Genomic DNA, 12563 nt, shown 5'->3' with positions numbered 1-12563 from the left:
AACCCTACAGTTCTGCAGAGCACAGTGTGAAAACCTGCTTCTTAATAATATATCCCTAACATGAGAAGCTGCTGTTATGAAAAAAACTCATGACTTTCATCTGCAGAAGATTTAGCTTTTCACAATTTATTAAGCATTAACTATGTACCTATCGCTAAGAACTTCACAAACCTCATTTCATTTGCTCAATAAATACATCATAGGATTCTTATAAAACCTGCTCAAAATATCTCCTTTTGTTCTCTGGAGCTCTTACTTCAGGTTAAACTGCATTACAAACTCCTTAATGATCCTACTATGAGGAAAGTTGAAAAAAAGAGCAATTATTACCCAAATGAGTTATGGTCATAAAAACTTGTGAAAACAGCTATTAAGATAGAAATACCCTACAAGGATCTTAGATCACAACACATTTATAAAAAAGCTGTTTCTGCAAATTCAAATCATCAGACAATGAACTCTTCTTACTGTATCAATTTCCAGTAATTCTTTAAAAGTGTGGAAGTTTTTAACAAGTTTACTTGTTTATAGGGCAAATTTTGAAGTACATGCTATATATTATTAATATGATGGCAAATGACAAATTTTACTCCCAAAGAATCAAACAGATTAGTCTATTTTCCTTAACTGAATTGTGCTTGTTGCATTATCAACAAGTCTGAAAGTCCATCTACTAACATGCACAAATATTTCAGGTACTACTAAGAAGGAAAAAAACACTACCAACTAAACCATGATACAACATGATACATGCTAACTTCAAGACAAACATCAAATTCAGAGATGACAAAAACTGTCTTTCTCAAAACTGACGAAATACAGAAAAAACATGAGTATGGAACTTAGTGAACAGAGAAGTAGAAGAATGGTAAAGAATATCCTTTAAAAAAAAAAAAAAAGAATATCCTTTTGAGTCCCAGAAAGTTAAGTGGGATACTTCTGTTCTGCTGTCCAAAATCAAACTGATACTATACACAGCAAAACTGGTCTGCTCACCCTTCAGCGTCAGGGTCCAAAATGACAGCCAGCTCTGTTAACACAAGTCCTGCCAAATAATGCTGTTGGCGGAAAGGCACAGACAATTCAAACATATTTGCAATCTTCTGGTCTTGGACATTGGTGGAAAATCCAGAACTCTGTTTGGGAGTGAGGTAGAACAAAACTATAATAGCTAAGCAACAAAACATTCTATAGACAGAGCATTACAGCAAACGAGATGTGAGCATCATCTGAAAGTGAGACAAACATTTTAAGTTTATTTTTACACTACTATTAGTAACACTGGAGGAAGCACCTGCTCTTACTTTTGGTATAAGAAACTATGATGAAATAACATTTTAAATTATTTTCAATTTCCTTTTTCTCATATTAAATTTTTTTCATCTGATTTTTCCTTTATACTTTTAGCCACTAAATATTTCATTATCATATTCTGAATGGAAAAAGGACTGAATCTCTATGATGCATTATGTACTCACTGTTGAGTACAAGAGAAATATTCATAGTCAAATGCTACTGGTTTCCAGAGAAATTTCAAATACTTATGAAGCTGTCTTTTTTTCAGGGAAAATACAATCTCTAGAAAATTACTATTATTTTTTGGTTCATTCAGAGTTTTTACAAGTTTTCTCAAGGCAAGAATGTCCTCAACCTTATCACCCTTTAATCCATATTCAAGACCAAAAATGCGAGGTTTCTTACAACAGACTCCAGATTTCTCTATGGAGAAATCACCTTCTTAGTAAGTATATAAAACTATTCAGGTCCCTACCTTCCAAAGAGTGATGTCTCTGTCATCTACTAGAATCTGAAAATTATGCAGCTAGATGAGAAAGTAGGGGACAGGACACTGGAAGAAATTCTATTAATTTCTTGGCTGGACAAGATGTTCAGCAGGGAGTCAAGTATAAACAGCTCTGTTTCATTAAAGGTTTAAGGAACTCTACTTATGATTAATTTGTCCTTGATTGTGTAGCCACATCTTTGACAGAGGATGGGGAAAGAGAACAAAAGACTAGCCTCATTAGTTATTAGAAGAAACGTGTCTTAGCCAGGTATGTGGAAATAGGCTGATCCTTAAGAATTTTTGCAAAGGTGAAAAATGAGAAGTTGTGGGTGATCTCGGTGTTCTTCAATCTTTCTAAGTAAAGCTTAAAATTTTCTTTATCAAACATCTGAGATTGATCTAGTGTAGTAAATTACTTTCAGGAATTAAAAATCTCAAAAGCAAACTTAAAAAGAGTTCAGATCACCTTTGACTTTAGACATTAAGGATATAAGGAAGGGACTTCCCTGGTGGTCCAGTGGCTAAGACTCTGCGTTCCCAATGCAGGGGGCCTGGATTCAATTCCCGGTCAGGGAACTAGATGTCACATGTCACAAGTAAGAGTTCATATGCCTCGACTAAGACCCAGCACAGCCAAATAAACAAATTTTTTCAAAAAAACAAGAGCTTAAGGAAGTAGCTTGTTTATCTTAAGAATTATATAGCAAAACATTTCCCTAGGAGGGAACATCTAGGCTCCTCTGATACTAAACCACAAAATCCCTTCATTTTAATCTGTATGACAGGACATATAATTATTGCTATGATAATCCTTTGTCGTCTTTAGAGCAATTATTAGGTACCCTGTGAAAACCCATGAACAACACCTAGTTTCCTTTGGGTCTCTGGATACGAGAGGCAGGCAGGGCTTTGCAAGGACTACATTACTATTTTACTTCTTTCTCTGCTAATTATACTTCATTCCCTTTCCTTCCATAGGTACTGACAGCTAATAAACATCTTGCTCCCCAAATTCAGTCTGTGTCTGCATCAAGAAAACCCAACTTGTGAAAACGTCAAGTGATTTTATTCTGTAGGTGAATTCACTCCCTTGTGCGCAAATCAGTCAGAGGGGGATACAACACGTGGTTAGAACTTAGATCTAAAATAAAGCCAACATGTGCCACGGATCAAAGCCTAGTTTTGTCAGTTTTTACTATGTGACCCTGGGTAAGTTACTGATCTTTCTGTGTTTCAGTTCACCTGTAAAAAAATAATAATAATAGAATGTACCTCTTAGGGTTGCAATGAAGAGTAGTAAATGATTAATACTTATAAAGCACTTAATCATTTACTACTTATAAAAGCCCTGAGTATGGAGCCTATCACAGTTATTATTCAATAGTATTACTTTTTACTTTTCCCAGCATTTAAAATGCTTTTTCTGCAAATGCAGGCTTTTTTAAAAAAGTTTTCTTCAAACATTTTGCATACCTGAGACGTTGCAGAAGAAACGGAAGGTGATGGTGATGCAGGTGGAGTGAGCAGGCTGCAGGGTAAGTTTAAGGTAACATAGTGCTCATGGCTGCAGATGATTCGCAAAAAATCAAGCCTCAAGGACACCAGGACACTTGGACTTGGTAATGAATAAAGCTTTGAAGATACCTTGTAAGTATTGCAGAAATTTAAAAAAAATACCAATTGAACATATCATTTCTCTAATACCAACACCAGAATGATGAATTAAAGAATTAGAAAACAGTACTCAGTGAACAGCTTTGGGTTTTGTGGTTTAAGTAACAGTGTCAGCTTTTTCCAGAGTTACTGCTAAAATAAAACTTAGAACTACAAGATTTACTGTATAAATCCACTGACGAGGTGCATTCTTAAAGCCACATTCTCATATTTCCAATACAGCATTAATATTTCTACCTCTCAAGGATATATTCTTTCTGAAGAAAAATTATGCTATCAAAATAACTTTATAAAACACATTATCCATTCTTTTTTCAGCACTTTGTGCTAAGATATATTTATAACTATCTGTTTTCCCAACTACACCATTACTTACTCAAGGAGATATTTATAAACTGACTTATATTAAGAGTTCTAGCATCCCTAGAGTCTAGCTTAATGTGTGACAAATGTAGGAGGTTAATGCCTGAAGAATAAAGACAGGACAGGTTTTGAGAGCAATAATACATGAAATTTCAGGGGAAAAGGTAAGAATAATACATAGTGTGGCAAATACTTGCCAACAGATCAGTGCCCATGCATAGTTTCAACTTCTCTCTTAAAAAACAAAACAGGGATTTCCCTGGTGGTCCAGAGGTTAAGACTCCCAGCTCCCAATATAGAGGGCACAGATTCAATGCCCAGTCAGGGAAGATCCCACATGATGCATGGATCAGACAAAAAAGAAAGAAAGATACATACAATAATGGCATCCAACTGAACAGATTTTCAAAACTCTAAGTATTAGACTGCCAAATACCATTTTAAACCAGTAGTTCCCCTAAATTAATCTGTGGACCAGCAGGGAAGTACTTTACAAGCACTGTTTCCCCAGTCCCTACCCCACCACCAGGATTCAAACTCCTCAATAATGCTGGGGTGGGACACAAGAGACCTGTATATTTTTTTAAGCTGCCTTAAAAGGCAATTTTAAGATGATTATATAACTTACTACCCAAATGGTCTATCAGGACAAATAACTAATGTCTTCTAAAAGCCAGGTTTCATTAATCAGTTGAAAATTTTAACACAAAACCAGCTGTTTGTAGACAAGTTCCAGGATACTTTTAGTTTAGAAAAGGCAGACGATGGTATTTGAGACTTGGGTAAACATCTGCCCACGATTCTAAACTCTACAATGTCTAGGGCTTCATCATGAGGAACACACAGCAAAATGCAACTGCTTTAAAAATCACTTAAGATAGAAAAGGCTGGGTTAGCTGTCCATCCAGTAAAAATGCTACTCTGGCATGGCAACCTGGGGCTGTTTTACATTTAGACTACTGACTTGATGGTATACTTCTAATGGGAATTAAAGAGTCATGAGTGGGCCAGGATAACTCAAGGAAAAGATGGCTCTACTGATAGCAGCTTGCCATAGCTCTATGAACTGATAAGTGTAATTTATTTTTGCCTTACTAATAAATATACCACTTTTTAAGAACATCACTATATAAATGTGTTCATGAAAGTTTCTTAGCTCTAGCCCTTAAAGAGCAAACACAGAATTTAAATTATTTCATTACTAATTATATTTTACCTGTTTATAGCAGGTCTTTATAAGGCTAAAGACAAATCCTCTGTCCATAACAGACAACAGATCATTGAGAAAAAATGCAAGGCTTGTGTTGAGTCTCTCAACCATTTCTGTGTCCTGGGAAACAAAATTTAATAAGAAAAACAAAAGTACGATAGTTTAATGTGTGCCTGAAAGATTGACTTAGTTTTTAAAAATAAGTTATCATTACCTTCTGAAATCGTGAAACTATATCACTAGCAATTGTGCTGACAAGAGCAGCGATGTCGTCCATGAAACGCTCTGGAAAACGAGTCTTCCTCGGTGCCTCAAGTTTATCATTAAAGTATAAGTGATGCACCATGCTCTTTACCTAAAAAAAGAAATAAGCCATTAGTTCAACTTCTTTTTTTAAAAAATTGAAATATAACTGTTTTACAATGTTGTGTTAGTTTCTGCTGTACAAGGAAGTGAATCAGCTATATGTATACATATATTCCCTGTCTTGGACGTCCCCTCACCTCACTCCATCCCACCCATCTAGGTCATCACAGAGCACCAAACTGAGCTCCCTGTGCCATCAAGCAGTTCTTATGGGTGTAACTAGCAGTTACAGAACTCTAAACTTTAGGGTCATTTCTGTCAATATACCACATGATTTAATAGAAGGCTAAAATACTCTTAACTCCTCAAATATTATGAAAAAGTTCCCTACAATATTTTGTATGCTCTAAAGAAATATCAAACAACATACAACTCAATCTCTGTAACACCTTCATAAAACTATTCTGGCTATCAATGGGAAAAAAATTCTGGGTATGTCAACTGAAAAAAATTTTCATCCTTTAAAATTACTTTAAGTTACATCTTTTTAAGACTCAGCAACTGAGCCATTCCATGTCCCCTGCAACTGGTAGCTTTGAGGGATCAAAAATCTTGACAGCATGTAGTATCTTTAGCACTTAGCATCCCGTGGCATATGATGTGTGTACATTAAATATTGATGAATACATATTAAGAATAAAATGTTAGATAAAAATCAAAGTAATGTCAATTTACAAAATACTTTTAGATATAAATTCTTATCACAGTGTGTACAATAAAGAATTTTAAATTCAGGGAAATTAATGACAAGATTTTACAGTTGGTAAATAGTAGAAACAAGTCAAACTGTACCATTTTGACTATTTTGTGTTTTAAGAAATCTGACCATATATGTAAGGCTATTAAAAAAAAAGGCAAATTACTATTTCGATCTTATATTAGAAGCACATGAATTATAATCTGATGTTGAGTCTCCGGGGGGAAAAATGTGTTGCCTATCACTTACATATGATCCCTGACTTATTTTTTTGCTGATTAGAAAATCTCAAGAAGAAATTTCTTTTTAAGAAATAAAAAACAAAAACTTTTACTGAAGTATAGTTGATTTACAATGCTGTGTTAGTTTCTGGTTACAGCCAAATGATTTCATTTTGTATACATTCTTTTTCATATTTTTTTCCATTATGGTTTACTTCAGGATACTGAATATAGTTCCCTGTGCCATACAGTCGGACTGTGTTATTCATCTACTTTATATACAGTAGTTTGTATCTGCTGATCAGAAACTCCTAATTTATCCCTCTCCCATCCCTTTTCCTTTTTGGTAACTGTAAGTTTGTTTTCTACCTCTGAGTCTATTTCGGTTTTGTAAATAAGCTGATTTGCAGCATATTTTAGATTCCACAAAGAAGTGATACCATATAATATTTAACCTTCTGACTTTATTTAGTATGGTAATCTCTAGGTGCATCCATATTGCTGCAAATGGCATTATTTGAATCTTTTTTATGGCTGAATATATTCTATTGTGTATCTACACCACATCTTTTTTATCCATTCATCTGTTGATGGACACTTAAGTTGCTTCCATGTGTTGGCTATTGTAAATAGTGCTGCTATGAACATTTGGGCGCATGTATCTTTTCAAATATGAGTTTTCTCCAGATAACATGTCCAGGAGTGAGACTGCTAGATCACAGGGCAACTCTAGTTTTAGTTTTTTAAGGAAACTTCATACTGTTTTTCATAGTGCCCACACCAAACTGCATTCCCACCAACAATGTAGGAGGGTTTCCTTTCCTCCACACTCTCTCTGGCATTTACCACTTGTAGACTTTTTAATGATGGCCATTCTGACTGGTGTGAGATAATACCTCGTCTAGTTTTAATTTGCAGAAGCAATGTCTTCTTATCCTCAATATAAGTAACATTCAATAATGAGAATGACTGTGGGTGGCATACTCTAGAACCTCCATTGTTTCTTTTCTCTCTTTTGTTGTTGTTTTGCTCTTGTTCTTATTATTTTACATAATTTTGGGGAAGAAAAAAATTTCACTTTTTCTTTCAGAAAAAGAGAGGAAAGGCCCGAGTGCCAGAATACCTGAGTCTGAATCAGAGGTCTGCTGTCTACAAGCTATGTACACTTAAATAAGATCTTAATCTCTCTGTGCCTTGATAATCCCTAGGCCATAGGTATGACCACACGGTGTGTGTATGTACATTGCTTTTATGTATATATGTGTTTATGTTGTGTGTATAAATATTTACAAAAATATTAATTCATTTACTTGCTTTTAATATCATTTACAGAATTAAGAAAAATTATTATTGTTTTTTATTGGTTATAACCACCATTTCCCTTTTAAGAGCTTTCACCATTTTAAGAGCTTTCTAGCCATAAAAGCAGTAGGTATCTATAAAGCTCTTTTTATCTGGTATTGCCATTATACACTAGTATGTTTGGACTAAGAGAGAACATATCACAGGTTAAAAAGATAGGTAGCTTCTCCACCTATTCCTAAAAGCAAACTTAAAATTAGCTTTATAACTCCATCTAAATAGTGCTGATTATCCACAGTGTTATTTAGAGATATAGCAAACATAATTTTTCTTTGGAGGCACATCTAAAACTGTAACATGGACAACAGAGAAAGATTTCTAGGACAATAATAATGAGCCAACACAAAATTATTCAATAAGGAAAACAGTATTACAAAATGCGTTTAGTTTGCTCACCATTAACTCAAAAAAGAACCAGGCTTGTTGCAAAGCTGATTCCCGAACGCTGCCACTGCAAACAACCCACTGCAAAGCCAGCTCCTCATGAAAAAGCTATCCAGAAGTAAATCCAAAGTTATTATCAATGCCAGGTCTGCTGATAACACAAATCAAATAATAATGCAAATACAAATGAAGATTTAATGAGGATAAGCAAAATAAGGCATGTGAACCATTCAACAATGCAGTGAGGACACCCATTAACGAAACGGCTATTTATACATGTAAGACAGTGGCATGTTGAACAGCTGAAAAAATTACATGTTATCTTGCAGTAAAATGTAATTTTAAAAGGACAGGTGGGAAAGAGCCTCCTAAATTGTACCCGCAAACAGAAACTAGATCAAAAGCTCACAGCTACAATAAAATCTGGCTTTTGTCTTACATATATATTTCAACATATGCAAATACATTCACGAACTTTGCTGGTACAATTCAGGAAATACCTTTAAAAATTTAAACTTTGATATCAGCCATCAATTTTCAAGGTCTCAGGTATTTAAAGTCACTTTATTAAAATAGCAGAAATTTCCTGCCTTATAATGGATATGCATACAAAGCATTTGCAAAATAGTGTATATTATGAAAAAGGACTAACAAAACTGTGCATAAGGGAAGCAAATCAACATATCTTACTAAGAGTGATAATTTTTCTAACTCATCTTCCTTTCCCTGGAGATTTAAAACACAAAACAGAAGCAAGTTACAGAAACAGAATTAATAGTTTATCCAATTTTTTGGTACTAAAATTTGATGATCAAATTTAAGTCACTAAACTAAAAATATTCATCCACAAAGATATAAGCATTATAATAATGTAAAAGGGCCTGCAATGGAGAGGCATGCCCAAAAAGGCATCAGACAAGCAATAATTGCTCAAATGTATCTTTAAAAACAATCCAATTATTTTAACATCTTGTTCTGGTTATGTAAAGAAACCTTTCATCTACTTAATTGTTTGAATTATTTTCCCCCTATACGAACTGTCTTCATATCAATCTACCTTTTTAGTTGGTAAGCGTCCCGTTAATGTTTGTAAGAAACTTGACGTCTCTGTGTGCGAAGACATACGATTACAACTTCGATCCATAGCCTATGGAGTGAAGATGAATGAATGACGAGATAACATTAAAGTCTGCTGTGAATGACTTTGCACTTCAAGGATTACATACAATTTTTTAAACAGAGTTTTACTGTGGTTTCAACAACCATCTATTTTATTGCTCATTCCATTTTCACCATTTAAGTTGCTTTAATGACAATGTATTAGAAGTATCAAAATGGCTTCTATATATTTTATCCTTAAAAGGTAAATATTTTAATGATTATATAAATTGAGAGTGCTGCAAAGAATGAAACTTTTATCTCTGTGATATATACACATGCATGTATCTAGTAAGAAAATGCAAAAAGTAAAAACATACTTCTCACTGGTCTCAGACCAAAAAGAGAAATCAAGAATTTTATATGTAATTTAAAAAATTATAAGTTTAGAATGGTTTCTTTTATGTTTCACTATCATCAAAAATTATGATTCAGATCTGCCATATATGATATTAAATATAAATCATTTATAATAATAAATTTGCAATTAAATTTTTCCCTCAAGAATGAGAGAGAGCATCTTCCTCTAAAGCCAGCACACAGGTGAGAAGTATATTTTGAGGAATCATGCAGTATTAGCTATCAAGCAACTAGACTAAAGTAAGCAAAACCTAGTACAAAGAAGTTACAACAAATTTCATACTTTGCAACACAGTACAAATTAAAACAGATTTTTGTTTCTGGTACTTAATCTTACAGCATGGGGATCATATACTATTCATATTTACTTTCAGCTTATTAACAACATTTCTAGTCGGTGATTATGAAGAAAATGACAAGATAATAAATGCTAAAGGAGAATGACACAATAGCTACACTTTAAACCAAAAGCAAATGAAAAACTGTCAGGTTTTTTCCACACAAAATTTTTTGTTTAAAAAATTCTTCCTGAAGATGTGGTACCCCGAGGGTAGAAACTGTTATCAAAGCCATCAATTACATAAGCAGCAGGCACTGAAACATCAATGGGGTGTACAACGAATGAAGGAGGAAGACAGGAAATAGGAAAGGAGAGTATTACTGGTGCAATTGGTGGTATTCATGCATAGCAGTCGGAAAATGTGCTAAGTAAACAAAAAACACGCTTTTTAATGATTAAAAAGCAAGCCACCGAAATCATAGTATATACTAAGAAGTAACGTTCTAAAGGGAAACATCAGCAGCCAAAAAAGAAACCTCTAACATAAACACCACCTGTGTTGATTCTGCACTTGGACTGGGGTTGGATCCCCATGGGGCAGCTTTTGGACCACCAGTGTTAACCCAGGAATTGGAGCGATCTAAACCCTAAGCATATAATAGAAAGCAGTTGGAAAGGAAAGAAATATTACATGTGGCATGCTATATTCTTAAAGAAATCCAGACTTTCCAATGCAAACATGTTTTTAATTAGTACTGTTAAAGCAACCAAAATTTTTAGGCATCTATAGAATATTAGTTCATCAAAATCATCTTATTACATAGTAACTTTTTTAAAATCACAAAGAAAATTAAGCATAGTATTTAATGGTAATTTCTCTTTATATAAAAGGATCAATTTCAACTATCAACAAACTTCCCACAGCAACCATCCCCCCCAAACTCTCTTTAAAGATGGTACAAGCTAGCAACAAACAATTTCCTCTGAATCTAACTGAGGTTTAAAAGAAAAAAGAAATGAAAGAAGAAAAACATTCCATTCTTGTCTAAAAGACTTTAAATTTTACTCCATCTGTCATCAACTGAAAACGTCTGTGCAGCAATACTCCGTAATTGTATTTGAACTTGCCTCCTCTTTCACTCTCTTTTAGGGACCAATAAGAAAAATTAGGCAAAAATTAAGAAAGAAAAAAAGATGCCCAATATATGCTCCTTCCTAAAAATGATAGTAGATTTGGAGTTGTCTTCAGTCTTATTGTGCTTGTTGAAAGTAAACATCATCAGTTAGTATTTTATACAAAAACTGTAAGAAAAAACCTTATGCTGGGGCTGTCTGTAAGATTTGTATCTTCATCATCACTATCATCAATTTGAAGTTAATTTTAATATGTATGACTACAACTGACTTCCCTGGTGGCTAAGACAGTAAAGCGTCTGCCTACAATGCGGTAGACCTGGGTTCAATCCCTGGGTCGGGAAGATCCCCTGAAGAAGGAAATGGCAACCCACTCCAGTATTCTTGCCTGGAAAATCCCATGGATGGAGAAGCCTGGTAGGCTACACCCAATCCGTGGGGTTGCAAAGAGTCAGATACGACTGAGAGACTTCATTTTCACTTTCACAAGTGAATTATGTCTATCTTCTCTGAAAGAGGATATTATGACTTTAGGTAAAGGGAACTGGATGGCATCATCAATTCAACGGACATGAGTTTGAGCAAACTCTGGGAAATGGTGAAGGACAGGGAAGCCTGGATTGCTGCAGTCCATGGGGTCGCAAAGAATTGGACATGACTAAGTGACCGAACAACAAAAAGGGAACTGGGGCTTTAATTCAGTTTCTTAAACCTGATCAATCCATTTGAATTATAAAATTCAGATTCCAGGCCCTCCCTGCCAGAAATCCTTATTCAGTAATCTGGGCTGGGCCCTGGAAATCCGCTGATAGAACTGAACAAGTTATAAGAGATTTTTAGAGGACTGCTGAAGATAACACAAGACAAGCTAAGTAGAAATATCAGGGCTGAGTATGAGCCCAGACAGAAAGCACCAAAGAGGACAGGTAAAAGAAAACAAAGAGTAAACAATGGTAATCAAGTCTGTGTAGACATTAGTATCACTTGGGAAGGTTAAGGACAACCACCACAACACATGTGCAGGGCCCTACCTCCAAGCAGTCAAATAAGAATCTCTGAAAGTGAGGCCTATGCATGGATATTGCAGGAAGGAGGAGAGTGAAGGAAGAGGGAGGGAAAGAGGGGAGGGGAGGAAGGAAGGGGATGGGGGAGGAAGAAAGACACACTACTAGCTCTCAAAGGCTTATGTTTATAGGGAGAATATTTCCCCTCCTTTTTTCTGTACTTTTTTTCCAAAAATACAGAGAAGTTGACATGATGATATGGTAACTACCTATTTCCCCTCATTTTTGACACTGAATGTGTAAGATGAGAGTTAAAGTTGAAATGCAAGTTCTACTGCTTACTAATTGCAAAATCTAAGGTAAATTACCTAATCTCTTTCTCAGTTTCTTAGCTACAAAACAGGAATAATGACGTGTCTCCTTCATATTGTAAAGATCAAATTAAATAATGGAAGTAAATCACTGAATGTAATGCCTCAAACATACAAAATTCTTTAAAAAGTTTTAATAAAAACTTGCCCTAATGTTTTTAATGCTTCCTAGCAAAGTAAATTGGGCAATATT

The 12563-nt window shown here is 34.7% G+C and overlaps 1 protein-coding gene across 1 annotated transcript in view; it reads right to left on the bottom strand.

The window, feature by feature from the left end:
* The window catches only part of DOCK7 (dedicator of cytokinesis 7), a 158788-nt gene that overhangs the window by 57222 nt on the left and 89003 nt on the right, over positions 1-12563 (bottom strand). The window contains exons 23-29 of the mRNA XM_052638059.1: positions 10416-10508; positions 9121-9210; positions 8076-8171; positions 5248-5388; positions 5040-5153; positions 3260-3430; positions 997-1136 (exon numbers count right to left, since the gene is read on the bottom strand). Of these exons, the coding sequence (XP_052494019.1) occupies positions 997-1136; positions 3260-3430; positions 5040-5153; positions 5248-5388; positions 8076-8171; positions 9121-9210; positions 10416-10508 (845 nt within the window). The remainder of the gene's footprint in view (positions 1-996; positions 1137-3259; positions 3431-5039; positions 5154-5247; positions 5389-8075; positions 8172-9120; positions 9211-10415; positions 10509-12563) is intronic.

The sequence above is a fragment of the Budorcas taxicolor genome, chromosome 3 (assembly GCF_023091745.1).
Source record: "Budorcas taxicolor isolate Tak-1 chromosome 3, Takin1.1, whole genome shotgun sequence".
NCBI classification, from domain to species: Eukaryota; Metazoa; Chordata; class Mammalia; order Artiodactyla; family Bovidae; genus Budorcas; species Budorcas taxicolor.
The sequence above is the reverse complement of the archived record's forward strand: the minus strand, read 5'-3'. Positions and strand labels throughout refer to the sequence as shown.